The sequence below is a fragment of the Xenopus laevis genome, chromosome 6L (genome assembly GCF_017654675.1).
Source record: "Xenopus laevis strain J_2021 chromosome 6L, Xenopus_laevis_v10.1, whole genome shotgun sequence".
Taxonomy (NCBI): Eukaryota; Metazoa; Chordata; class Amphibia; order Anura; family Pipidae; genus Xenopus; species Xenopus laevis.
The window spans coordinates 52402856-52430130 of record NC_054381.1 but is presented as its reverse complement, the minus strand read 5'-3'; the positions used below and the strand labels follow the sequence as shown (position 1 = coordinate 52430130).

General features: G+C 37.8%; 1 protein-coding gene across 3 annotated transcripts in view; it reads left to right on the top strand.

The window, feature by feature from the left end:
* LOC108718943 (E3 ubiquitin-protein ligase TRIM71) overlaps positions 1-26910 on the top strand; it is a 47079-nt gene extending 20169 nt beyond the window's left edge. For all 3 annotated transcript variants that reach the window (XM_018267478.2, XM_018267479.2, XM_018267476.2), the window contains 3 exons: positions 12657-12824; positions 23249-23383; positions 24733-26910. In XM_018267478.2, coding sequence (XP_018122967.1) covers positions 12657-12824; positions 23249-23383; positions 24733-26184 — 1755 coding nt within the window. In that variant the 3' untranslated portion in view covers positions 26185-26910. The remainder of the gene's footprint in view (positions 1-12656; positions 12825-23248; positions 23384-24732) is intronic.
* The last annotated feature ends 365 nt before the right edge of the window (positions 26911-27275 follow it).

Below are 27275 nucleotides of genomic sequence, written 5' to 3'. Positions count from 1 at the left end.
TTTAAAGTTATGGGGGCGCTCTTCTATACACCAAAAGTAATTGAACCGCTATAACAGTTTTTTAATTATTATAGACAAGCCATTTTCTCCCCCAGCTATAAAATAGAGAAAATGCTTGTCCCACCTGCTGCCCCTTGTGTTTGTGATGATCGTATTGAAAGAGATGCATCCGTCTGTTGTGGATACTTGGCAATTGTCTACCTTGCAATACGCAAACATGGAGCAGCTTTGGTTTTCCTGTTTGTGCTGTATAGCTCAAGAAATAACAAAAACCTTGTAAAAGATTTTTTGTGATTAAAACAATATGCAAAATTGCCTCTTTAACAGTTCTTTTTTTATCCAGTCCATATTTTTTCTCCTGGTTTTATTTATCTGTATTCTCCAACAGCTTGTTGTTAACCAAATACCTCTGTGTTAAAATGTTAATTACAATGTTATGGTTTCTACATTAAAACTGCATTTAACGCAAGTTTTGCTGTTGCAATAAGAATCTGAATTGAGACTGCCAAAGTTCCTAATCATTATACAGTAGCATAATTTTCTTAAATATGCCTCTGTTTCCATGTCACTTTAAATTGAATGCGCAAGATTTTATAAAATAGACATCTGATGACTCAAGTGTTCCTAAAGCTCCTACTAAGCTAGACTAGATTTATTAAAAATAATGAAATCATTGCAAAGGACCTTCGTTTAGTGTCTAGGTTGAGAAGATAAGTAGCACCCAGCTTTAGTGCCTCAGGAGAATGACTCATGCCTTGGATTCCAGGAAGCCATGGGGGAGGAGGTCTAGGGAAAGCTTCCAGTAATCCCATGTGAGACCCTTTTTCCCTTTAAATGTTTCCCTGGCTGGGGAGAACTTGCTGAAACTACACATGGTTTTTTTTTTTTTTTGCATGAAAATAAATAAAAGCAAGTATAATTTTACCTATAAACAGTGTTTAAACATGCTTTTTATGTGAGAGGGAATTAAATAGTGTACATATAGTACTAGTTGATAACACAAGACAAAATGTTATTGCTTTATTAATGCTAGTTAATGATGATGGAGCATACAAATGAAGAGGGTAATAACTGAAGCAGCAGTCAATGTATAAACATGGCTCAAAGTTTGAAGTTTAAATAAAAATGTGTATGGACAAGCGTATAACAATGATGATGATGCCAATCATTAGCTTTATAAAGGCTAATTGCAGTGTTAAGCATTGTATCTGTTGGAGTCGGTGACATTTTTAATTAATAAAAGCTTTCTAACAATTAATTTGTCGGGTGGTGCCGTAGAAAACTGTATTTTAGGCATATGATACCCCCAAGGCATTTACACTGATTCATGCATATTGTAATTCATAGGAATGTTAAATAGGCATAGATTCATTGAATCATTGGTAGAGTGTGTTTTAAAATCCATTCCTTCCAGCCCCAGTGTTTCAGTGAATAACTGCGTGAGAAGGATTCTTTAATTTTTTCTTGAAAATAAGGTTGGGGATGCACAAGGCATATTCTCCACTGGCATAAATACCCCGGTGAAGAAAAAAATGGACAACACTCAGATATGCATCACTCAGCAAAAAGTTACCTCCAGTTCCTGGCATGGAGGGCAGATATGTGCATATGCTCCTCCTATTATGGCTATATGTCAGGGAGAATCTCCTGAAGTTCTTTTTTCAACTCTGGTATAAATTTGGTAGGTATAAATGTTTGCGCTGTTCACAAAATTCTGGTCTAACATAGGGAGGGATAGCCTCTAAAAAAGAATTTCTGACTGAAAATTATAGTATAACCTAATCATAGGTTGGGTGGAAATCTGATAAGATTTTATTCTTATGTAGAACAGATGATTATATGTAGCAGTGGCGTACTGAGATATCACTGGGCCCCCAAAATATCTAGAGGTTGACCTGTTTTACCAATATTTATTCAAATTGTATATGAATTAAGACCTCAAGGGGCCCCTGTACTTCCTGGGCCCATCTGCAGCTGCAGGGTCTGCTTCCTCTGTAGTTATGCCCCTTATATTCAGTGCTGTTCACAGTTTTTATCCATATTTGTTACACTCTGTATTTTGTGCCTAAGGCACAGGAATATGACTTACCCAAGGCTGCAAAAATGTTTATTCCTCAACGGGAATTTAACTAAGGTCTCTCTCTAATTCTTTGCTGTTACTTACAATACATGCATCAATAGCTCATTTGCATCTCTAGTGCACATCAGTTGCAAGTGTAGGAGAAACATGATAAAGGAACCCCCGGTGTAATGTCTCTACATTAGTTCAAAAGCACTATTGCATGCACACAGCCTTTATTTAACATGTGAATAGTGTGTAATTTTTTGATTGGACTGTGTGTTTATCACATCATTTGTCTTCTCCCAACAAACTGTTCTAATGTTGTTTATAAATGTTCCCTATAGGGTGAGGAAGAGTTGGCATGTGACATTCAGAAAAAAATCATGCTGCTCTGCAGGTCCGATATGTAATGCCTTTTATTTTAAATATTTTATCACTAATTTCCTTAATTTAAAGTGATTAGTGGTGATTGCTCTACATTTGATCAGCCAAAATGGAAAGACAGGTTGGCCTATGACTCCCATCAGTAGGTGTGCACAGAACCCTCTACTGCCCTTCCATGGATCTGCTTCGATCCATCACTGTGTGGGCTGTATCGTAAAATATGCGACCGATTGTCCCATGAGTCAGATAACCTGAATGTCATGTATGTGTGGCAAGCTTAAAGCCTCCTATACTGATAAATAAATCAGAAGGGTTAGATTTAATTGCTGCCGGATAGACAATTTATGCCCAAATTTAAAATAATTGGTGCCCATTAAAGGGGAAGGAAACCTAGTTGGCGCAAAAACCCTCCCCCCTCCCGTGTGTTGCCCACCCTCCCTCCTCCCCCCTTTAAAGCAACAACTCTTAATTTTAAATATGACCTATTTTTTTTTAAAGATTTTAAAATGTTATGCTTAAAGGGATACTGTCATGGGAAAAAACATTTTTTTCAAAATGAATCAGTTAATAGTGCTGCTCCAGCAGAATTCTGCACTGAAATCCATTTCTCAAAAGAATAAACAGATTTTTTTATATTCAATTTTGAAATCTGACATGGGGCTAGACATTTTGTCAATTTCCCAGCTGCCCTGTTCATGTGACTTGTGCCTGCACTTTAGGAGAGGAATGCTTTCTGGCAGGCTGCTGTTTTTCCTTCTCAATGTAACTGAATGTGTCTCAGTGGGACATGGGTTTTTACTATTGAGTGCTGTTCTTAGATCTACCAGGCAGCTGTTATCTTGTGTTAGGGAGCTGTTATCTGGTTACCTTCCCATTGTTCTTTTGTTTGGCTGCTGGGGGGGAAAAGGGAGGGGGTGATATCACTCCAACTTGCAGTACAGCAGTAAAGAGTGATTGAAGTTTATCAGAGCACAAGTCACATGACCTGGGGCAGCTGGGAAATTGACAATATGTCTAGCCTCATGCCAGATTTAAAAATTGAATATAAAAAAATTGGTTTGCTCTTTTGAGAAATGGATTTCAGTGCAGAATTCTGCTGGAGCAGCACTATTAACTGATTCATTTTGAAAAAAATTTTTTTCCCCATGACAGTATCCCTTTAATTGATTTTAGAGGAAAGGTGGTATCCACTGTAATTTTTTTTTATTTCACTTTCACCTATAAAAGTTCACACAATTGTGATTTCAACTCGCTGTGTCATGTTAAATGGGTCTGAAAATAACATGGCTGTGTTGCTTTCCAATTCTGCTTACTATAAAATACTCAATCTGTGAGGAATGTCTCTAAAACAATGTTTATAAGGTCATCACATAATTGCTAAAACAAACTAGTTAAAATCACATACCAGTTGGCTGAGAGGCACTACTGCGGAACTAAACTCTAATGAGCTAGTCCACTTTACTTCTTATATTGATCAGTAGTCATGTGAAAGAGTAACACACAGATCTTCTTTTCAACAGCATTGATGGATAAATGTGAAATAATCTATAATCGTAATATATACAGTAACATACAAAACATAATTGTTACTCCTTTCTAATCTATTGTGTAATTTGAGGGTCAGGCCACACAGGGCGTTTTGGGGAGATTTGGTCGCCTGGCGACTAATCGTCTCATTTTTACGGCGACCAATCTCCCCAAACGCCTTCCCTGACTCTGCGCTGGCTAAAATGAAAAAACACCGGCGAAGGGGTGACTTCGGAAAATGAATTGCCGCATGTGATTAGCGCCGGCGTGTTTTTCATTTTAACCGGCACAGAGTCAGGGAAGGCTTTTGGGAAGATTGATTGCCGCAAAAACGAGACGATTAGTCGTCAGGCAACCAAATCTTCCCAAAACGCCCTGTGTGGACTTACCCTAAAGAAACGTACATGCTATTTTCATATGTTTCAACCCCTACATGTATCAAAAGATCAAATACCTAAAATTAGACTCTGGTGCATCAGACCAGATTTGAATGATAAGAAGATTGGGTTAGATAGGATCTTGGACAAACCTCAGACATTGTCTGGTTTGCTCTTTGTTGTTGAAGTGTGTGATATCACTATGCCTAGAATGAAAGAGCTCTCTGAGGCCTTTAGAAAGAAGGCTATAGATGGCTATCAGACTGGGAAGGTATTTAAAAGATTGCCAAACAGTTGGATATCAATCATTCCACTGTCTAAAAGATCATCTACAAGTGAAGAAGATCTCAAACACCTGCTATCTTGGCCAGACAGTCTCGGCAAGCTTAGCTGCAAGCTGAATTTGCTGGGGAAGATGTTGAAAGAAGTCAAGAATTTCATCATGGGACCTACAGTTAGCTCATTCCGCTAGCAATGTCAAAATGCGGCTGTTTAAATAAGATCTACATGGGAGGTTTCCCAGGAGAAAACTTTTGCTGCCCAGAAAAAACATCAGGGCAAGACTAAAGTTTTCTTATGAACACCTAAGCAAAGATTGGGACTTTTATTTTATGTATCAGAGGATAATTTGATACCATCTGTAAATATAGTGCCAATACGATAGCAGTGAATGGACATCAAACCCTGAACCAGTGGAGTTTCTAAGGTTCCTACCAGTTTACTCAGAAGCTAACTAATCCACCTTTATGGAAGACTACCCAGAAAAAAAACACAAAGAAAGGAAAGAATACAAAATCTCTACGCAGGTGGGGCCCATGTTGAAATTGAACTTGGGACTCCAGCACTGAACTAGATACTGCCCCATTAGAAGCGTTTAATTCATCTAGGTCACTACGTCTGTATAAAGCTGCTCAGCGCTATATGCCCTGTCCCCAAGTCCAATCCAATGTCTCCACACATCTTTCTTTACTTGAAGCCGTATTGGTTCTGGACACACTGGCAGAGCATCACACAAAGAGCAGTTATTACTAAGCAGCTTTTTATAGGCATACTTACTGACCACTGTTCTTTTCATTTACCCTCATTCAAGGGCAGATTTATTGAGGGTCGAATTGGAAAATCGAATTTTTGAGTTTTTTTTTTTATCAAAACTGTCAAATTTGAGTTATTCAAATTCGATTTGAGGTATGTTCCTGACATTCGATTTTTTTCAGAGAAAAAATGCAAATCGAGTTTTTTTTTTTACGTTTTTTTTATTTATTTATTTTATTTGCATCTAATTTTATTCAATTTCAATTCGAGTTTTCGGGTCGATTGTATTCATCCGAGTTTTAAAAATTTGATGTTTTTTTCAAATAAAAAAAAATTTGGAAATTTGAACCCTTGATAAATGTGCCTCCCTTTGTGAGCATTAATTCCCAATGCTTCACTCTCTGGTGCCACACACTGTAATGTACATGTAAAAGCTGCTCTGCTGGTTCTGACTGTCGAAATATTGTAGCATAAGCCAGCTGATCACACAGACCTGTGAGAGTGCATGTAAAGCATCATGAGACATGAGTCTTGACTGGATGAGAGTGAGAAAAAGACATTTACAGACAAAAAACACTTTTTTTGCAGATTGATTTACATGTAACCATTAAAAATGAATAATGGAAAGTTTCTTGTAATAACATTTACATTCATTAGGCAAAATTATATTTTTAGTTTAAATCCACTTTAAGATCATTCTAATTTTGGAATAAAGTGTCTACTAAAAACCACTTCATATTTATCGTTTCTTGCAGTAGGTTAAATTCTTGTGCTAATAGCTGTTTCTCTATAAAATGTATATAGGTCAATATAAGTAAGGAGAAAATGTTTTTTTCCTTATTACGGAAGCTAAGTATTCTTCAAAGGATCCATGATTGTTTTCAGTAGAGAGCAGGGTACTGGATTCTAGTGTGCAAGTATAAATGAAGCGAATACAGGAACAAATGGAGGTTTGTTAGCCCAGAACTTAAATATGCAGACAAGAGGATGTCAGAGGAGGGCTCCCAATGGTAACAAGAAATTCTTTTGCCCTAAGAGTAAGTCTGACTGTGGAATTTACTTCCAAGGGGAAAATATTTCTTAACCTTTTAAGAACTGAAGGGCTTGCTGATGTATTTAATTAAGCTCCTAGGTTAGAATTTGGGGAAAAAAATATGGCTGGTACATAAATGTAAGGGTTTTTTCATTGAGATTTTTTTTTTTTTGCATTTGACAGTGTTTCTTTATTCATTCTCTCTCAGAAGGTCATGCTAATTATGTAGTAGACATTAAGAATAGATAATCGAAAATTTAAAGGACCAGTAAATCCCAACATGTTTTTTAATACTAATTTCCCCACAAAATAGCTATAATGATAGGTAAGGCTTACTTTCCCTTGGCTTTTTTCAAATCTTCACCTTGAATATGACATGCAAAGTGCCCCATAAGGAGAAAGGCAAAAAGGCAACTTGAATTCCTCTGTGCGCTGAACCGGAAGTCAGCTTTACACTCATGACATAACGCACCAAAGCTTTTTGTTCAGTGTCCGCAGCTTAAATTTATGTTTCTATGGCTTTAGACAGCTTTGGGGGTAATGAATGTGGGCATATATTTAAGCTGCAGGCGCTGAAAAAAAACCCATAGACGTTTTAGGTGTGAAGCTGACTTCCAGTTCAGAGGAATTCAAGCTGCCGTCGCCTTTTCGCCTTTCTCCTATGGGGCAATTTGAAAGTAGGGTTCCTCAAGCTAATTCAGCTTTCACTCATGCTCCAAAAACACAGGCAGTTTACTTGGATTGTGAAGAAATTGACCCAAGTCTATGTGTGTTAAGCTGGCCATAGATGCAAAGATCCGAAAATCCTCGTACGATCGAACTTTCCCATCTCACGACCTGCCACTAACCATTCTGATCAAATAAAGTAGCAAAAGAACAGATCAGCCGATGTTCTGCCCCTGACAGCAATCGTACGATAGTTATGTCCTACAAAAGCTAGTGACAGTCTCCAACTGAAGAGATATTATCGTCAGCCGACAAATCTTTTAACCTGTCAGATCGACCAAACGACCGATCTCTGTGGGGCGAAAAATGTCGGGACTCTCCACACACGGTCCGAAAATCGTACAAATCCTCGATTCGTACAATCGGATCTTTGCGCCTATGGCCAGCTTTATATGAGTGAAGCCACTTTAAATCAAGGATAATAATCTTGTAACTATAATTATTTCCTGCTTCAGTGGAAGTTAGTGACATTTCTCTAATACATTATGTACTTTTAATATCAATTGGTATTATCAATTATCAATAATTCATAGCAATTCGGAAACCAATTAACCCACTAATATTTATGGACTGTTGGAAATCAATGGTTCAGGATTGGCAACAGAGGCATAAGGGTTGGGGCAGACGGGCATATTTGGGGCGATTTAGTCGCCTGGCGACAATCTCCCCGAACTGCCTTCCGTCTGCTTGAATGAAGAATCGCCTGCGCTAATGCACCCACGACGCTTCGATTTCCGAAAACGCTCGAAGTTTCCTCGTGTGGGGATTAGTCGCCAGGCGACTAAATTTGCCCGTCTGCCCCAACCCTAAAAGAGTAAGTGAAGTTTATGCTGTGTATGTGCAGCATGAACCATGTGAAGTATTTCTTCCGTTTTAAGAAATAATTAACTGCATTTTACCTTCTTGTAAACCTCTTTCCCCTACATCTTTGACTCCGCCACTGGGCTGTGAGAGGAAACAAACACAAGGAGAAGTGAATTTTAGACCTGCATCTCCTTGTATATGAAATACAACTGTACATTTACCAAACATTAGGGATGGTGTTCCATAATGTGATCATACATTAGTATTGATTACATTTTTTTTCTGTGGTTTAAATTTTATTTGTAAATGTAATTACAACTGAATGCTAATTGAATGCAGAGAAGAACAAGGCATAGACAGATGCTGCTTGCCATAACAATTGCATTCCTAAATAAATCACTGATAATTTTTAATTTCTATTGCAAAGTTGCTTAGCAGTACATTTTCATTATTTATGCATAGTCTTATTTTTGTGTTTCCAGTCTACTAAAGGCTGTGGTATATTCGATTCAGGCAGAAAACGCTTCTTTGCTTGTTCTACCTGATATCTGCCACATGTGCAAACAAGTGGATTGCCCTCCTGCCATTGTGTGTACATACTGAACGGTTTTGGTCCCTATCTTCCTTATTTTCTATGCTTGCAGGCCCTAAGCTGCAGGCCACTGACCTTAAGCTTAATATATGTCCAAATTGGGACATCCTATTTTATTTCTAATTTTATAGACACCAGTACATGGCTACCTGCAGCTGTCTTCAACACATGCATTGAATTAGATGATTAAACATTGTGCACACAATAAGTAATGGATTACTGAGCAGCTTGGAAAGAGCAGCACTAATAGAGATGGCTATAGCATGCAGGCCCAGCTCACACAGTGATCTCATACTACACAAAAAGAACTACAGATGATTATTTAAATATTTAATCTATGTAATGGTTTTTACCACTACTTAAGTTATAGGCTTGCATAACCATAAAATATCAAGGCTCTTAATAGGACTTGAATAATGTCACATGCCAAGTATATTGTGTCATTTGTTTGTGCCACAAAGTATAATGGGAATATTGAGACTACTTCTTGAAATGATTTTGCTAAATCAGTATTAAAAAAAGTATGTCTTTATCCTGTTTGGTTTTTTTTAGGATCACACTCATTTCACAGAGTTCCTTCTACATTTCATTACAATACAGTGATTCTCTTTATACCACAACAGCTTGTTTAGCAAACGTCTTCCAGCTGCATGCCATGTGACAGCACCCTGCAGTTTTACTACCATTAATCTTAATAACCACTTCACTCAAAAAATGTAGTCAGAAGGTTGCCTGTCTGGTTTCAGCCTAAAGGAACACATTCTAGAAGTGTAGCAAGCATTCTTCTAGGTGACCATACATTCCCAGATTTGGTTCTCCAATTTGGTTTATTTCAGCAATCCTAACCTAATCTTCTGAACAAGCTGGCCTGACTAGGGGGCTGTTTTGACAGATAATCCTGAAGCTCTTTCCAATAGGAGATAATATGATGGGTTTGTAAAATGTCCTCAACTAATATCTCACATGCATGATACATTGGCAGAAGAGGAAGTGAAGAGGAGGTATCTGTCTGACCATAGAGTATAGTCAATGTATGGATTCCTTAAAGGGATACTTTCATGCGAAAACATTTTTTTTTTTTTCAAAATGCATCTGCTCCAGCAGAATTCTGCACTGAAATTTGTTTTTCAAAAGCGCAAACAGATTTTTTTTATATTTAATTTTGAAATCTGATATGGGGCAAGACATCTTGTCAAACCTCAAACACAAACTTGGGCCAGTATTGACTGCCAACTCCGCCGCTCTTCACTAACTTATTTGCTTGGTCCTGAAGAGATTACCTCTTCAACGGACATCTGATTTTGACACGGTTGGGAAGGCTTCAAATATTGCCTCAGGCTGTGGGTGCAATCCTCTCTTGGCTATTATGCATAGGCCCCCTTGTGATTTGAGGCCTGGAGGCAAAATAATCTGAATAAACTAATTTGGCTCACCAGATTTGTGAACAAAATTGATAGATCTGCTCGTTCGGTAACTGCCTCATATAAACAAATGTATAAATGATCTATCTACTGCTTTACAGTGTATTCTCAGTAGGACAAGGAGTTATTGTGCTTAAATGACAATATGTACTAGTGCTGCTTGCAGTTACTTGTATTATGTAAATTATTAAACATTAAAGAATTACCATCCTTGCATAATCTGTTCTTTTAATGTATCTGCAGCAGCTGGAGCCATTGAGGATTTTATAGAGATTGACAGGAGTAGGGAGGTCAAGGTTCACAGTGGTCTGACCTGTATACATTGCCTGTAAAACCAGTATTGCAGGTGACAGATGGGGAAATGCCTTTATATTTCTAAAATAAAGCTTTCAAGAAACATTTAACTGTTACCAAGAGGTAGATAAAGATGTTTGCAGTGCCTGTTGTGAGCTTATTGTATGGCATGGGTTTCATTCTTCTGACAAGTGCACTGTGAGTGTGAGATGATTTCCAGCCCTTACTCTTGTATTGTATTGTACACAGCCATATATTCTGTTCTGTCCAGATGACATTGAAAACACCATATTGCATATCTTGTGTAAATTCCAGTCCTTTTACAATCATCTTAAAAGGGTTAACAGACGACTCTGCCTAAAGTTTGCCATTCATGTGAACTGTAAATCACATGTAACCTTTTAGTGTCAACATTATCTACACTGGACTTAGGTCACCAGATAATTTGAAATTTCAGGGATGCTTCTTTAATTTGCACCTACTGTAAAGTGAAGCAATCAGTACAACCCTTCTTGCTCAACTTTATAGAATTGTCTCTAAATTTTCATACATTTTTGGAAAACTTTACCTATACAGTGGGACTGGAAAACTTTGTTCTGTGTTTGACCAATACCAACAAGAAAGTCCAACCCCTGTTTCCCAATGATTTCAGTTATCTCTGGTTCCCCAGTATTGTTTTTGTTGCATGTAACATGCGTGATTGGTATTCCCTCTTGTCTTACTGAATTTATTTTAGAGCTTTAGTGTCAGACTCGTATTGGGAAGAGAAAAGTGTAAATTAAGGGGCAGATTTATTAAGGTTTGAGTTGTGTTTTCCACAAAAAAAATTGAGTTTTCCAGGTACTTTTTTATAGTCAAAAATCGATTTTCAGGTTTAATAAAAACTCATTTATTTTTTAGATTTTATTCTTTTTTTTAAAAAGACTCAAATTTTTCTAGATTTATTATACCCTGACCCTGGACATAGCTCTAATTTGAAAATACACCATCTAAAATCTGTCCAGATCATCTTAAAGTAAATGGCAAAGGTCCCTTGAACTATTTGAAGATGTTAATAGCCTTCTTGATGTTCAAGTTTTTTTCAGAGGGTTTTGCTCAAAAACTCGATCAATTCGAGTGATTCCTTCCAGTTTTTTTCCCTGCAGAAATCTTGATCAAATCAGGGTTGTTAACCCGAACCTGCTGATTTGAGGGTTTTTTTCCATTCGAGTTTTTTCTTAAATTATAAACCATTCGAGTTGTGAGTTCATTCGAGGTCTAAAAAAAGCTCACATAGCTCTAACATTTGATCTTTGATTACCCCCTTAATTTTTTTGCCAAATTAATTCTGGTTTCCCAATATATGTTTTATATTTGTTGCATGTAATGTCAGTGGTCAGTATTTTACCTCTCACCTCATTATATTTATTTGAGACTGGTAGGATTTGACTCATGTTGGAAGGGGTAAATTAAAACACTTCAGTGATGTAGGAAGGGTCATAGCGTCAGGTCAGGGCTTAACTTCAGTGACCATTCATCACATGTTGATTGATTGCCACAAGGTTTCAAGGGACATTTCCATCAGCACCCCCCTCCTGAGAGAGCAGATGGACAAGTAAGTAGCAGTAGGCTGATGCCACCCAGGAATTTCCTTTTTCTTCTCATTTCTACTATATAGCCATCCATTTCCTGTGTGTTAAATTATAGAGACGTTATGTGGTGGTGTCTTAATGATGCTTTTCTGGAAATTAAAATATGCCTTGCTGAATAAGTTGATGCATATTGCACACACGTAAAGATACTATCTATAGATATGAGAGAGAAAGCTATGACTGTATCAAGCATAGCATAGATAATGATTGTCTACTTAATATTTATTTAAGATATGACAAAGTATTACTGCATTTTGACTACTCATCCTATAGGAAAATGCCATACAACAGTACTCCCAAATAACAATGAAAATATAGCAAAAAGTATAGGGCTGTGTTTGTATTTTTTGAGGTACCAAAATTTTTAGGGACTACAGATATCAGCCCTAGGTTAGACATAACTACAACTGTATATTTATACAAAGAATGTGTTCATATTGCTCCCTCACTAATGTGTATCAAATATGAATGTTCTGCAGTCATATTAAGATCATACGTTCTATTTGAGAAACGATAATTAAAACATAAGTGCTGTTCAGATGTTTCGTTTGTTATTTTTAAAAGGCTGTTCACTAACTAGGAACAAATGTTACTAGTCAGGTGGGAAAAGGTAACTAATACGCTTGATGTCAGATGGGGGGGGGGGTATTTTATGTACATCTGTTGAATTGTTTGCTTGCAATACTTAAATGGACTGCTGGAAATCTCAAGACCTGCATGTAGCACATGTGATTAGCAAATGTATGTAAAATTATTTCTTTTTTTTGTCATAGGTCCTGCATTTCTACTGTGACTCCTGCTCTGTTCCTATATGTCGTGAATGCACTATGGGCCGTCATGCTGGGCACAGCTTTGTCTACCTCCAGGAAGCTCTTCAGGACTCAAGGGCACTAACTATTCAGCTTCTGGCTGATGCCCAACAAGGCCGTCAAGCAATTCAGGTTTGATTTGAAGCGCTTTATGAATTTATTATCTAGAATTTTAAGATTTATCATTTTAAAAGAGATAATTATGACATAAAGGAGGCGGTATATTTATTTGCTGTATGGTCTAAATAGGCAGTTTACAACCACAGTACAGCCACTTGTAGAAATGTACAAAATTAGAGCAGATATTGGTGAAATCTAGGCACATACCTGGATTTGAGGAACTTTATGAATTTAGGATCTAGAATTTCAAGATGTTAGGGGTTATTTTAAAAAGAGATAATTATTAAAGAAATATAGGTGGCTGTAGTGTGTATTTCAGCAAAGGCTCCCACACTATTTGGGTTTTCTTGCACCTTTATTTATTTGCTGTTCAGGCTAATAGGCAGTGGCCTATACAGCCGCAGTGCAGTCACTTGTTAAGAAAGGCAATATCAGATCAATCATTGGTGAAATCTAGATGCACACCTGGATGGCCCTTTTGTATTGATCTGACTGACTGGTTTATGGACCAGAGAGAAAAAAAAACCTAAATCAGTCAGAGGGTATTCCTGAGAGCACCATAAGGGTCAAACCTCTACACATCTCATAGCTATGATAAGTAAAAAAAAATGTTTTCTTTATTGAAGTTCAACTGTGTATGTCAGAGAGACCTGCACTGTCAGTGATATTGCAAAACACTATGAAGAGCTGGATGCTGTCATGCTGATAAATGTTTCTTATGAGTATAATCTATTGCACAGTTAATTGTTGCAATATTCCTCTTTTCAGAAATGTTTAATTATGTTTTAGTCTTTACTGAAATAGTGCTAGACTCTATGTATTTGGCTGAGTTTTGCACAGCATGGGAGAGCATGTGCGAGACATAGGGCAGATTTAGCACAGCTGTAAAAAAATTATTGGTGCATAGCCATATAAGTAGAAAATCTCACCAGTTGATTTTAACATGAGAAACCCTGCCCAATGTGTGCCTTGGCCCAAAAAAAACATAAAAGCAAATTGCTAATATAACCAAAATTCTTAAAGGTTTTGTTCACTCCTTGGTTTCAGAAAGTTCACCAGAAACAGACTTTTTTTCAGTTATAGTACTTTCTACATTCTATTTGTGACAATTTGTCATATTGAAGTGTAAAGTTTAATTTCTCACATTCTTATGTCTTTCTGAAGCAGCTCTGGAAGGAGGGGTAGTCAACTCTTTAAACTATTCTAAATTTATTCATTATCTGGCACATCTTTGGCCCTGCTTAGTAGAATCCCTGAGTTTCATTAAAGGCAGTTGTTGATACAATAGTTGCTAATATTCCACATATACTGCTGAAAAATGTATTAAATGATTGCTTCACTTTTAAGTTAACTTTTAGTGTGTTATAGAATGGCCAATTCTAACCAACTTTATAATTGGTCTTCTTGATTTACTTTTTTATAGTTTTTTAATTATTTTCCTTCTTCGTCTGACACTTTCCAGCTTCTTTTCCAAGGCTACAAATGTGTTGTTATTGCTACTTTTTAAATCTTTCTATTCAGGTCCTCTCTTATTCATATTCCAGTTTCTTTCTCAAATCCGTGCACAGTTGATAGGGTACTTTGGATCCTAGCAACCAGATTGCTGAAATTGCAAACTGGAGAGCTGCTGAATAAAATGCTAAATAACTCAAAACCACAAATAATACATGAAGACCAATTGCAAATAGTCTCAGAATATCACTCCCTACATCATAACAACCCCTTTATCTAAATGTAGTAAATCGTAACAGTTCAGTTCGTACCTGCTCCTGGAGCAGGAGCATTAAACTTAAAATTTGGCAAACCGTAAAACATAAAAGATGGGAAGCAATTTACATTTTTGACAAAAAGTCTATATTTCTGGTGAACAATATGAAAACAATTGAATCCCTTTAATTAAATCCTAATTTACACATTTTGAATGCAAGATTATCAATGTTTTAGCTTCTGTAGATCGTAATTATTTCCTATCTGTTGGCAATAATCAAAAAAAGGAATGTCCTGACTGCCTTAAAATTGATGCTCTAAATGCTGTTTATCTGTATATTTTCCTGTATGGTAGAACAAATGATAAAAAAAAAAAAAAAATGTGTGTATCAATTCACCGAATGGGAAAGCAAGAATGCCTGTTTTTGTGAGGGCTCTAAATACTTTTCTATGAAGTTTACTCTCAAAGTATGCACAAAAATACAATTCATACATTGCTTGTTTATAGTATTGTATATATGCACTCACACTCTTCTCCTTCGACAGACACGTCTATTTTTTGAATTGTGTTATTTGTTACATTACAAAAGAAAGGAAGTTATGAAAGAATGGAGTGTAAATGAATAGGATTGCTTACACTTCGGGATCATCCTGGTAATCCCAGTATGTTTCTCATGTATACAGAGCTTGAGCCCTGTGTTGGCCACCTTTAATGTAATTGAATATGTAGAAAAGTTAAAGGCAAGGGTAAGCCATTTAGAGTAAATAAGAATTTGAAAAGATAGTAGTAAATTAGGTCATTTGGCACCTTCTGTCCACTACCCCCAAGGTACCCCTACTGGAATGGGAGCTAGTGGCTTTTTTATCCTATTTTAGTGAGGGCTGTTGAAGGGGCAGCTCATTAGCAGAACACAGAGGAAGTAATTCCGTTATCTCCCCACATCAAAGGATCAGGGAGTTGGTTGTACAGAAGGGTCATTAGGGCACATGGAAAAATGTTTTGTTCCACTGCTGATGAATTCATTGAGCCTTCACCTCCGTCACGTTTGCAAAGCAATGGAAGAGCAAGCTGCAGGGAATGAGAGGCATGTGTCCTGTTCTTGGGTTAAACAAGACAAAAGCAGGAGAAAGGGGACAGATTTTGAAACATTTTCATTCTCCTCTGAGAGGCCTCTATTGGGGGACCAAAGGCTTGATATAAGACTGCTTTGGGTTCATTTTGTATAAATTACTTACATGTATCATATTTATTAACCTGTATTTATAAATCTACAACATATTCACCCTCCTCCTTTTAAGGAAATATTGGTAGCGAGATTCAAATTTTTTTTATGTCCCATTGGCCAACTAAACAACCAAAATAATTTCTTATTAACCCAAATTCCGATGACTTATCGCCATTTTGATCATTAAGAAGACATTGCCGAAGCAGATAAACCTTTTGTTTGTGTACTTTGTTTATAATTGTGTATACTTATATATTCTCTGATTACATAAAATGATCATATTTTTTAGATTACCGTGGGCAACAAAGTACAAAAATGAATAACAGCACAATTGGCATACAAGTGGTTAATGACGGTCAGGGTCTTGCAATTAAACAAAGAGTAATCTTGGACTTTTTTTGAAGTTATGGCTGTCGTACAATTATCTGTTCTTTAGACTTCTTTTATAAGCTATTGAAAAAGTGCTTTGAAGATATTGATTTCATTGCCTTATTTCTAGGGACCATAAGGGCTTCTACTTATCAATGTCCAAAGTCAGTTTGCTTAGTGTCAGTCTAAGTGATGCACAATTTATAAAAAAAATGCTGCCATGTACAGGGTAGTGAATTAAATACAGCAAGATTAGTAATTGCTTCCAATTTCTTTTATTCTGTCCTTTGCTGTAATAAGCTCTGCTACACTGGAGAGAACTGACACAGAGGCAGAATAAGCATTTTATTATGATGCTTCGGTCACATCAGTTTTTGGAGGGGAAACTCATGCAAACTAGGAATCCAGTTCTGTTGACTACTGAGCCACTGTGCAGTCCACATTTTAGAATATATTTGTCTCTAACTGCTGGTAGGAACATAGCAAAAGCTTCAGGACCATGTTGCAAAATTTTATTGTGGGTCCCCTTCTTATAGCCCCCAAATGTAGTCCCATGTGACCACCAGTTTCTTAATTAAACCCTCCTGCAACCTTTTATCAACCTCCTTTTGCTGGTTTGAGATGTTGATCTGAGATGCTGATCTTTGGATCTACTTGCATTCCAATAGCAAAGAAAACAAACATATAGGAGGGACAACTCTTTTAATTTATTGTGGTAATGTTTGCCATTTACTTTTGTTTGTTTGATTTGTAACTGCCACCCACTGTTATTTTTGCATTTTAATTATAGAGCACCCATTCCATCCACCACACAGTGCATACATTTAGCAAAGCTTTGTTTTAACAAGGTGCCTCCTCCTTTCAGTTAGTATCCAAGTCCTACATCTCAATTCAAATTCAAATAGGCATTCTGTAGTGTATGGCTATATCTATCCTTGGAAAGCCTAGTACACTTGGGGCTGTAAATTTTTTAGGCATTATCCAAATCCTATTTTCTTACCCCTAGGCTGGTGCTCCTCTTCAGGAACAATTGTAGAAATCCATTGATCTAGTCTGGTGCTCCTCTTCTGAAACAATTGTACCAGCCCATTTTTATCATCACCTGCTTAATCCAATCATTTGGGTGACAGGTAGTCACAGTGCCTGATTTATCCAGTTTGGCGTAGCCAGTGATCTGCCCGTTCTTCAGCCATAGGGTTGAACCATATTTATCCATCTCAAACGAAGTGTTTTTGACATTTACTTTTTCCCTTTCAGAGAAATTAAATATAATATATCTATTGCTTGTAATAGGCTATGTTTCCCTTTTAAATCCATGCAGACTATGGGCATAATAGCAATTTCATGTAGTGAATATTTTGTACTGGAAACATGAGATAGTAAAACATGCATTTAATGGAAAGGTGATATGAAGCTAGAGAGGGTAAAACAGAAGACAACAAGATTCAGCAAAGGAGAAAGTATGGCTGTAAATGCACCCAGAGAGAGGTTTCCCTTCTGCACTTGGAAACGTTCTACATGTTTGGTGCAAGACAACCTTACCTATTCATTACCAAAAGAAGTGAAATAAAAACTTAATGGGCAACCATCATTATTTTAACATAATTACACTATTCTGAAGTAGGGATGAATCGAATCCACTATGTTAGGATTTGGCTGAATCCTTCACAAAAGATTCAGCCAAATCCTGAACCAAATCCTAATGTGCATATTCAAATTATAGAAACTAGGTGGGACATTCACTAAGATGCGTTGTTGCGCCAGTGTCCGCTTCGCCAGGCGTATTTTCGCCAGCGCTATGCAAATTCACTAAAATCCGAAGTTGCGCTCAGGCGAAGCGTAAGGTTTTGAAGTTGCGCTAGCGTTAATTCGCCAAGCAAAGCGAAGTTACGCTAGCGATGGTTAATTTGCATACGGTGCCAAATTCAAGTTACAATGGAGGTATATGTAGCAGCACTACACAAGCCTGGGAAACCTTCAAAACAGCAAATAAAATGTTTATTTTGCCCTACACATGTGCCCACTGTATAGTTAAGGTGCCATGAGTTAGGAAATGTAGGGGGGAAGGAGGGTAGCCCCAAAAATTTTTTCGATCTTTTTCAGTTTATCACCCATAAAAAATGAAAAAACGTCAGCGTTTTTTGGGACTTAGAAATTTTTGTAACTTTTTTTGAAGCACTCCTTATCTACTCTATTGCACTTCGCCTGGTCTGAGGTGGCGAAGGAAGTCTGGCGTAAAAGGTAGCGTTCAGAAAAATGTGCACTTTAGTGAATTTGTGTAGTTACGTCCGTTGCGCAAATTCGCCAGGCATAAGGGTGCGAAGTAACAACCGAATTTACGCCGGCGTCCGTTAGTGAATCGGCTACGCTGGCGCATTCACGCTAGCGTTAGGAGCTTCATCATTTAGTGAATTTGCCCCTAGGTTTGAAAGAGAACCACGTGTGCAGCAATTATTGTACTTCCTTGTTTGTGTGACATAAAGTCACATGATTATTATGATTTGGTTCAGCCAGGCACTTGGATTTGGCCGAATCCGAATCCTGCTGAAAAAGCCCAAATCCTGCCCGTATCCCAAACTAAATGCTGGTTTCAGCGCATCCCTATTTTTAAGTGCAGGAAAAAGAGCTAGTGCAGGGAATGGATCTGCTTCTTTCAGCCTGCAAAAAATTGGTGAGCAATAATCAATAAAGCATCACTGATTTCACTAGTGCACAATTTCCTTTGTTGTGTTGGTAGCCAAAGAAAGATTCCCAGGAATACAGTGGTGTGAAAAACTATTTGCCCCCTTCCTGATTTCTTATTCTTTTGCATGTTTGTCACACTTAAATGTTTCTGCTCATCAAAAACCGTTAACTATTAGTCAAAGATAACATAATTGAACACAAAATGCAGTTTTTAAATGAAGGTTTACGTTATTAAGGGAGAAAAAAAAACTCCAAATCTACATGGGCCTGTGTGAAAAAGTGATTGCCCTCCTTGTTAAAAAATAACATAACTGTGGTTTATCACACCTGAGTTCAATTTCAAAGGTTATAAAGCCATTTCTAAGGGTAGGGGCACACGGCGCGATTTCGCCGCGATTCTGCGCTAAGCGAGTTGTCGCTGCGTTTTTTAAGCCGAAATAGCTTTGCTAACTTTGGCGCTGGCGTCAATGCAAATCGCGGCGAAATCGCTGCGCTAATTCACACGCGGCGATTCGTTTTCTATTGTCGTCCGAAGTTGCCTCGCTGGGCGTTTCCGGGCGACAGTAGAAAAAGAATCGCCGCGTGTGAATTAGCGCAGCGATTTCGCCGCGATTTGCATTGACGCCAGCGCCAAAGTTAGCAAAGCTATTTCGGCTTAAAAAACGCAGCGACAACTCGCCCAGCGCAGAATCGCGGCGAAATCGCGCCGTGTGCCCCTAGCCTAAAGCTTTGGGACTCCAGCGAACCACAGTGAGAGCCATTATCCACAAATGGCAAAAACATGGAACAGTGGTGAACCTTCCCAGGAGTGGCCGGCCGACCAAAATTACCCCAAGAGCGCAGAGACAACTCATCCGAGAGGCCACAAAAGACCCCAGGACAACATCTTAAGAACTGCAGGCCTCACTTGCCTCAATTAAGGTCAGTGTTCACGACTCCACCATAAGAAAGAGACTGGGCAAAAACGGCCTGCATGGCAGATTTCCAAGGCGCAAACCACTTTTAAGCAAAAAGAACATTAAGGCTCATCTCAATTTTGCTAAAAAAACATCTCAATGATTGCCAAGACTTTTGGGAAAATACCTTGTGGACCGACGAGACAAAAGTTGAACTTTTTGGAAGGTGCGCGTCCCGTTACATCTGGCGTAAAAGTAACACAGCATTTCAGAAAAAGAACATCATACCAACAGTAAAATATGGTGGTGGTAGTGTGATGGTCTGGGGTTGTTTTGCTGCTTCAGGACCTGGAAGACTTGCTGTGATAGATGGAACCATGAATTCTACTGTCTACCAAAAAATCCTGAAGGAGAATGTCCGGCCATCTGTTCGTCAACTCAAGCTGAAGCGATCTTGGGTGCTGCAGCAGGACAATGACCCAAAACACACCAGCAAATCCACCTCTGAATGGCTGAAGAAAAACAAAATGAAGACTTTGGAGTGGCCTAGTCAAAGTCCTGACCTGAATCCTATTGAGATGTTGTGGCATGACCTTAAAAAGGCGGTTCATGCTAGAAAACCCTCAAATAAAGCTGAATTATAACAATTCTGCAAAGATGAGTGGGCCAAAATTCCTCCAGAGCGCTGTAAAAGACTCGTTGCAAGTTATCGCAAACGCTTGATTGCAGTTATTGCTGCTAAGGGTGGCCCAACCAGTTATTAGGTTCAGGGGGCAATTACTTTTTCACACAGGTTTGGATTTCTTTTCTCCCTAAATAATAAAAACCCTCATTTAAATACTGCATTTTGTGTTTACTTGTGTTATCTTTGACTAATAGTTAAATGTGTTGATCAGAAACATTTTGTGTGACAAACATGCAAAAGAATAAGAAATCAGGAAGGGGGCAAATAGTTTTTCACACCACTGTACATGGAAAAAGCCTGTATATAGCATATGTGGGAGAAAAAGAGGAAAGTGTTCTGTGTGATTAAAAACATGTGTCGATATTTCATTATTTCATAGCACTTTAGACATGATTTTAAAATTGTATTTTAAAACCAATTACTTTAGTTTGCATTTTGCATTTAATGCAGCTATAAGAGCTAGAAATATGTTGTGGGTCACCATGGATCTGACAGAAAATCGAGATTGAAAGTAGGGGGCCATAGTTCCTGGGTAATTCATATGTTTGCATACATGTTCAGAAAAATCTTTCATGTATTAGTTTGTATTTAGTTAAAGTGTCCCATTAACAATGTGAACTGAATTTGTCCACAACTAAATATTTGCCAATTTGTGCAGCTCTGTCAGAGTAGAATCTAATTCGCCTCTTTCAGCTCAAGCAATTCCTATCACTGGTTCAGTAAAACGCTGCAGTCTCAATACAGATTTTCCACCACCCATTCAGAATTGTTTCCATCATTTCAATATTGTTAGCTTATTGTAATGGGTTGAATCTTGCCTTGTCAACCACTTCAGTAGGGTTAATGGATGAATCTTTGTCCTCTCTCCAAAACCTTAACAAAAATCTTAGTAATGCTCAGCACTTGCTCCAAAGTTTACCTTTATTAGTAGATGCTGGCATTGTACATATAGTACATTGTTTTCATAGGGCCAGAACAATTGCCTAGACACATGGATGGAGAATGTTGCTAATAAGGAGAGAGAATCCTGCTGTTTGATTTTAGTTTGTGCTAATAAAGGTAATTTATAGGGCAGTGGCTCCTCCAGATTATCACAATGTTTACCAATTGACTCAAATAGTTATGGCCTGGATCTTTCCAAAGTACTTTCATGGTCTGACCTGCAAGTGCCCTGGCAAGTGCTGTCAATTACCAATTTTGCATTGTATTTAGCAGCTATTCTACAGCAATATGCCAGGTTCAATGAATAAATAAGTTGTTTTAGGTTTTTTTTTTAGCTTTGGCAGTGATAACATGCATTGTATATTGTGTAAATAAGGTCTTAACCTCAAAATGGAAAATACATTAGTATATTAAAGGAACTGTAAAAATTAATAAAGTAATTTACATATAGGGGGTTATTTATCAAAATCCAAACATTTCTCATGTTCAAAAAAAAAAAAGTCTGACCAAACTAGAACCCACTATTTACAGTTATATAACATTTAAAAAAAACATGAAAAAATCGAATGGGGAAAAACCCAAACTTTTCGGATTGTCGAACGAAAACCATGACTTTTTTGGATTGTCTCACAAAAAAAATCAGAATTTTAGGATGTGACATCCGAAAAGTTGGAATTTTTATGAAATATGCTGAAAAGCCATAAATGTTCGGATTATCATACAAAAACCCATCCAGTGTCGGACTGGGATGCCTGGGGCCCACCAGAAAACCTTTGGCCACAGGCCCACTCTCCAAAATATTTTTCCTTTTTTTGTCATTCACTTTCTTTATTCTTTTAATCACTTTTCCTCAAATATTACCTCCATTTCTTCTCTTTATTGTTATATAGAAATGGGGCAACTGCTGTTTTATAGGCATAAAATATATATAATAGGCAAATAGTTGTGTGAGTAGAAGGGCCCACTGACACCTGGCCCACCTAGTATCCCGGTGGGCCAGTCCAACACTGAACCCATCGCAGACTATAATATCTTTAAATTGCAAATAAGACCTCTGCCATTTACTTCTATAGGACATTGACAGGTTGAAGATGGAGTATTTTTGCATTCTGACTTTTTGCATCCTCAGGGTATAATAATTCTCAACCAATTCTATTCCTTCCCCACTAAATATTCACATTTAAAAAAAATAAAAAAAATAAATAATAAATAACCCCCATAATATAGTGGTAAAAACTGTGTGTTTGCTTGAAAGATTACTATAGTTTATATAAATAAGCTGCTGTGTAGCCATGGGGGGGGGGCACAGGTTACATAGCTCATAACAGATTAGCTCTGTCCAATACGATGGTGTTTTATCTGCGTTTTTTTTTTTAAGCCTGAATGGAAGCCTGAATGGCTGCCCCCATGGCTTAACAGCAGCTTTCTTATATAAACTATAGTAGTCTTTCCGAAGCAAAAACACCAGTTTTACAGATGCAGAGAAGCAGTACATTATATTTTACTTACGTTGATATACTTTCAGTTTTTGGTGTTACTGTTCTGAGTTGTGTTGGAGGTAACATTAACTGAGGAGTTGGAGTCATTTACCGACCCCACAGCCCTGCTAAAAATAAAAAACAGTTGTTAAGCTGTTTCAGACACCTGTTGTGAAACAGGTAGATGACACCTGGCCTGTATGTGTTTGTGTATGCATGTATAAAATTCCCTCTAGATCTACAGACAAGATACAGCTCTATTATCCGAATATCCATTATCCTAAAAGCTCAAATATATAGTCCTATTTAAGTAAATATTTTTTTGTTGGTTATCATCAAATATACGGTAATTGTGAATATAAAATATTTTGTGATGCCATATGTGTGCCATGTTTTACAGTAAATGCAGTATTGAATTGTGTTGATGTCATCTCATTACATTTTACAGCTGAGTCTAGAGCAGGCTCAAGCATTGGCAGAACAAGTTGAGATGAAAGCCAAAGTGGTGCAGTCCGAGATCAAAGCAGTCACCTCTAGACACAAGAAGGCACTGGAAGAAAGAGAATGTGAGCTACTCTGGAAGGTTGGTTGGTGTGATATTATTACCTTTGACTGGAAGGGAATTCCATTATTTTGACAGTTAAGAGATTTAATAAATACATGGGAGTATGAAGAGTTTGAGTTTTTATGAAATTATGTTCCAATCCAGTTTGATATTTAAATGTTAGTGACCCAGGCAACCATGCTGTGGTTAGAATGACAGAGCCGATATGCAGATAATGAAAGCAATAATGGTCTCATTATTATTTACTTTATGGTTGCTTAGTTCACTGAGGATATCATTTATTCATGGCTTTTGTGTATTATATCCTTATTTTACAATATGGTGTACTTTATAAACTGCACTGAGTGATGCTCAGTTATGTAATTTCTGGCACATGAAACTGCTATATTGTAATTTATAATGCAGGTAAATTGCATGTAAATTATGAGGGTAATGGTCTTTGGCCTTGATCATAGTCATGGTCATGGAATTTATCCGTATATTTTATAATAGGTGGTGTGTTATTCCCTATATAGTGGCATGCCAAACATAGGAAACTGGCGTCAGTTTTTTCTTTTCAACCTTGTTGCTGTTTACACAGTATATATATTCCTGCTAATTATTTGTTTTCCTCTGTGGCTTAGTTACTCTTAGTTTTTTACATTAGTTCAATGAATAATGCTTACATTTTGCCTGTTAATAAATGTTTATTTTTTTGTTATGCCTTGCACTAAACAGGCTAAAATCTCAAAAATGATATTGGTTGCATTCTATTTTTTGGTTCATCAGAGTACAATCAAATCGGCAATCCACCGAGAACATCTTTGTCTAAGCTGCTCTTTATCTAACAGCCTAACTGAGCCAGTAGCTGGGAAATAAGGCTGGTTTTTAAAGTTCTTCTCAATGGACTGGTGATTTGTTTAGTTTGTGCTGGTATGTACAGTAAATCAAATGTGGCTTTACTTTCAGTTTCAGATTTTGTTTAATGCAAGAAATAACATAACCATAGCTATTTTCTAATTAAAATAATAGACAAAATGTATATTCAGTACAAACTATTCATTAAACTACACTTCAAGTACATATCACTTCCTGTTATTTACGCAGCGGGCCTTATAACCCTACCCCTTGCTAGATTTATGCAGAAAGTCTTATGCAGAAATTGTTTTTCTTTCCTTAAATGTATTCAATTATATAGGCACCTGAGGGCCGCCCAATAAATACGTCCCTGGGTATACTATGCTTTTAATGTGCCTATTTAATATGTATATCATTTGCTTATACATATTAAAAGTGCACAAAAACAGGCACATTTAAATAAATCACAGCATATCAAGAGCATACCATACTTTTTTAACTTGTTTAACTGGTTTCTCCTTTTTATTCAGGTTGAAAAGATACGTCAGGTGAAAGCAAAATCTCTTTATCACCAAGTTGAAAAACTCCACCAGGCCCTTAATAAGCTGGACAGCACAATTAATGCAGTGCAGCAAGTCTTGGAGGAAGGCTGTACTATGGATATCCTCATAGCTCGTGATCGTGTTTTGGCTCAGGTGCAGGATGTAAAGAATGCTAGAGGCCTTCTACAACTTCAAGAAGATGACAGGATTATGTTTACTCCTCCTGACCAAGCCTTGTTCCTTGCCATCAAATCTATGGGTCTTGTCAGCAGTGGAGCTTTTGCAGCTTTGACTAAAGCCACTGGAGAAGGACTTAAACGTGCCCTACAGGGAAAAGTTGCATCATTCACTGTTATAGGATATGACCATGATGGAGAGGCCCGCCTTTCAGGTGGGGACCTCATAACAGTGTTGGTGATGGGTCCAGATGGGAATCTCTTTGCTGCTGAGGTCAGTGATCAGCTGAATGGTACCTACTTAGTGAGTTACAGGCCTCAACTGGAAGGGGAGCACCTTATTTCAGTCATGGTTTGCAACCAACACATAGAAAACAGTCCTTTTAAAGTCAATGTAAAATCAGGACGTTGCTACCTGGGTATTGGACTTCCCACCCTCTCTTTTGGTGGGGAGGGTGATCATGATGGAAAACTTTGCCGCCCCTGGGGAGTTTGTGTTGACAGGGAAGGTTACATAGTTGTAGCCGATAGGAGCAACAACCGTGTCCAAATCTTCAAGCCATGTGGAACCTTCCATCACAAATTTGGCAGCCTTGGCTCTAGACCTGGACAGTTTGATCGACCTGCTGGGGTAGCTTGTGACAGTTCACGTAGGATTGTTGTGGCAGACAAAGACAACCACCGTGTTCAGATATTTACCTTTGAAGGGCAGTTCTTACTTAAGTTTGGTGAAAAGGGGACCAAGAATGGCCAGTTCAACTACCCTTGGGATGTGGCAGTTAATGCTGAGGGAAAGATCCTAGTTTCAGACACTCGAAACCACCGTGTCCAGCTGTTTGGTCCTGATGGGACATTCCTTAACAAGTATGGCTTTGAAGGTGCACTCTGGAAGCACTTTGACTCTCCCCGAGGTGTAGCATTTAGCCAGGATGGCTATCTTGTTGTGACGGACTTTAATAATCATCGGTTATTAATAATTAAGCCAGACTGTCAGTCAGCACATTTCTTGGGCACAGAGGGCACAGGCAATGGGCAGTTTTTGCGGCCGCAGGGTGTAGCAGTTGACCAGGAAGGCCGCATCATTGTGGCAGACTCCAGAAATCACAGAGTACAGATATTTGAGCCGAATGGCAGCTTCCTGTGCAAGTTTGGAACTCAAGGAAGTGGCTTTGGTCAATTGGATCGCCCATCTGGTATAGCTGTAACTCCTGATGGCACAATTGTTGTGGTGGATTTTGGTAATAACCGCATTTTAGCCTTTTGATCTGTTTTCAACGCAAAACTGTCTCAGGGAAACCCATTCAAACAAATATTTTAATTGTACCACATTGCTGAGCACCTACCTCATACTTTTGTCTAGCAAACACATATACTGTTACCTACAGAAAGATACAGCCTGTGAAGAGTAAAACAAATTCAGGAAATATCTACCTCAAAACCTCTTGGAAGGAGGGGTGTTAATTATCCTGTTTTATTTCTCTGGAACTGCACAACGTATTAAGTTCATACCTCAAATTCAAAGAAAAAAGGATACGTTCTGGAACTGCACCTGCTTAGAGATTGCGAAAAAATCTCTTGTGAAAAAGCCAAAAGGGCTATAAACTACAAAGAAAAGTACTGGGAATTGCTTGTTTAAAACAAATGTGCCCTCTATAACCAAATTGTTGGATTTCTCCTTAACCTGTGCTGCTGCAACAGAGGGCGCCTTGTGTATTTCCAATACCTCCGTGTGTTTTAAAACAAAGATACCTCGGCATGCATATTTTATAAGTATTTTTTTTTCTTCTTCTAGAATTTCAAATACCTCAGTAGTTGAAGCTGTAATTCTTTTATGTTTATTTGCTGTTAAAGCACAGTAACATGTTGCTCGACAAATTTCAGATGTTAGTCACTTGTTTTCCTCTCATGTCTATATTCATTTTACAAATTCCATCCAGTACTAGACATGTTTGTTAGCATCCCAGGATGGTTTTTACTTGTTTCACTGGAATACCCTCTAGGGGGTGAAGAGCGTGAAAAGGTGAGAATCAGCGCATACAAGTCAAGTATTCACATATGTTGGGGCCGTTGTAACAGTGTGACCTAGCTGATGTCGTTCTTTCATTATAATAGGCAGACCAAAGGGAGACAGCCAGCCACAGCACAATACTTATTATAGCATCTGCTTGAATCAGTGCTATATCTATACCTCAGTAACAAGCAATGTACTATGAAGGTTAAAGTTTTTTTGTTTGCTTTTTTTTGTATTCACTTGTCATACTGTTACAGAGACATACTCATCTGTCACGATATCCTTATCAAGCACATTTTCTAAGAACCATGGTTGAAACCAAAACATAGCCAGCACTCAACTTG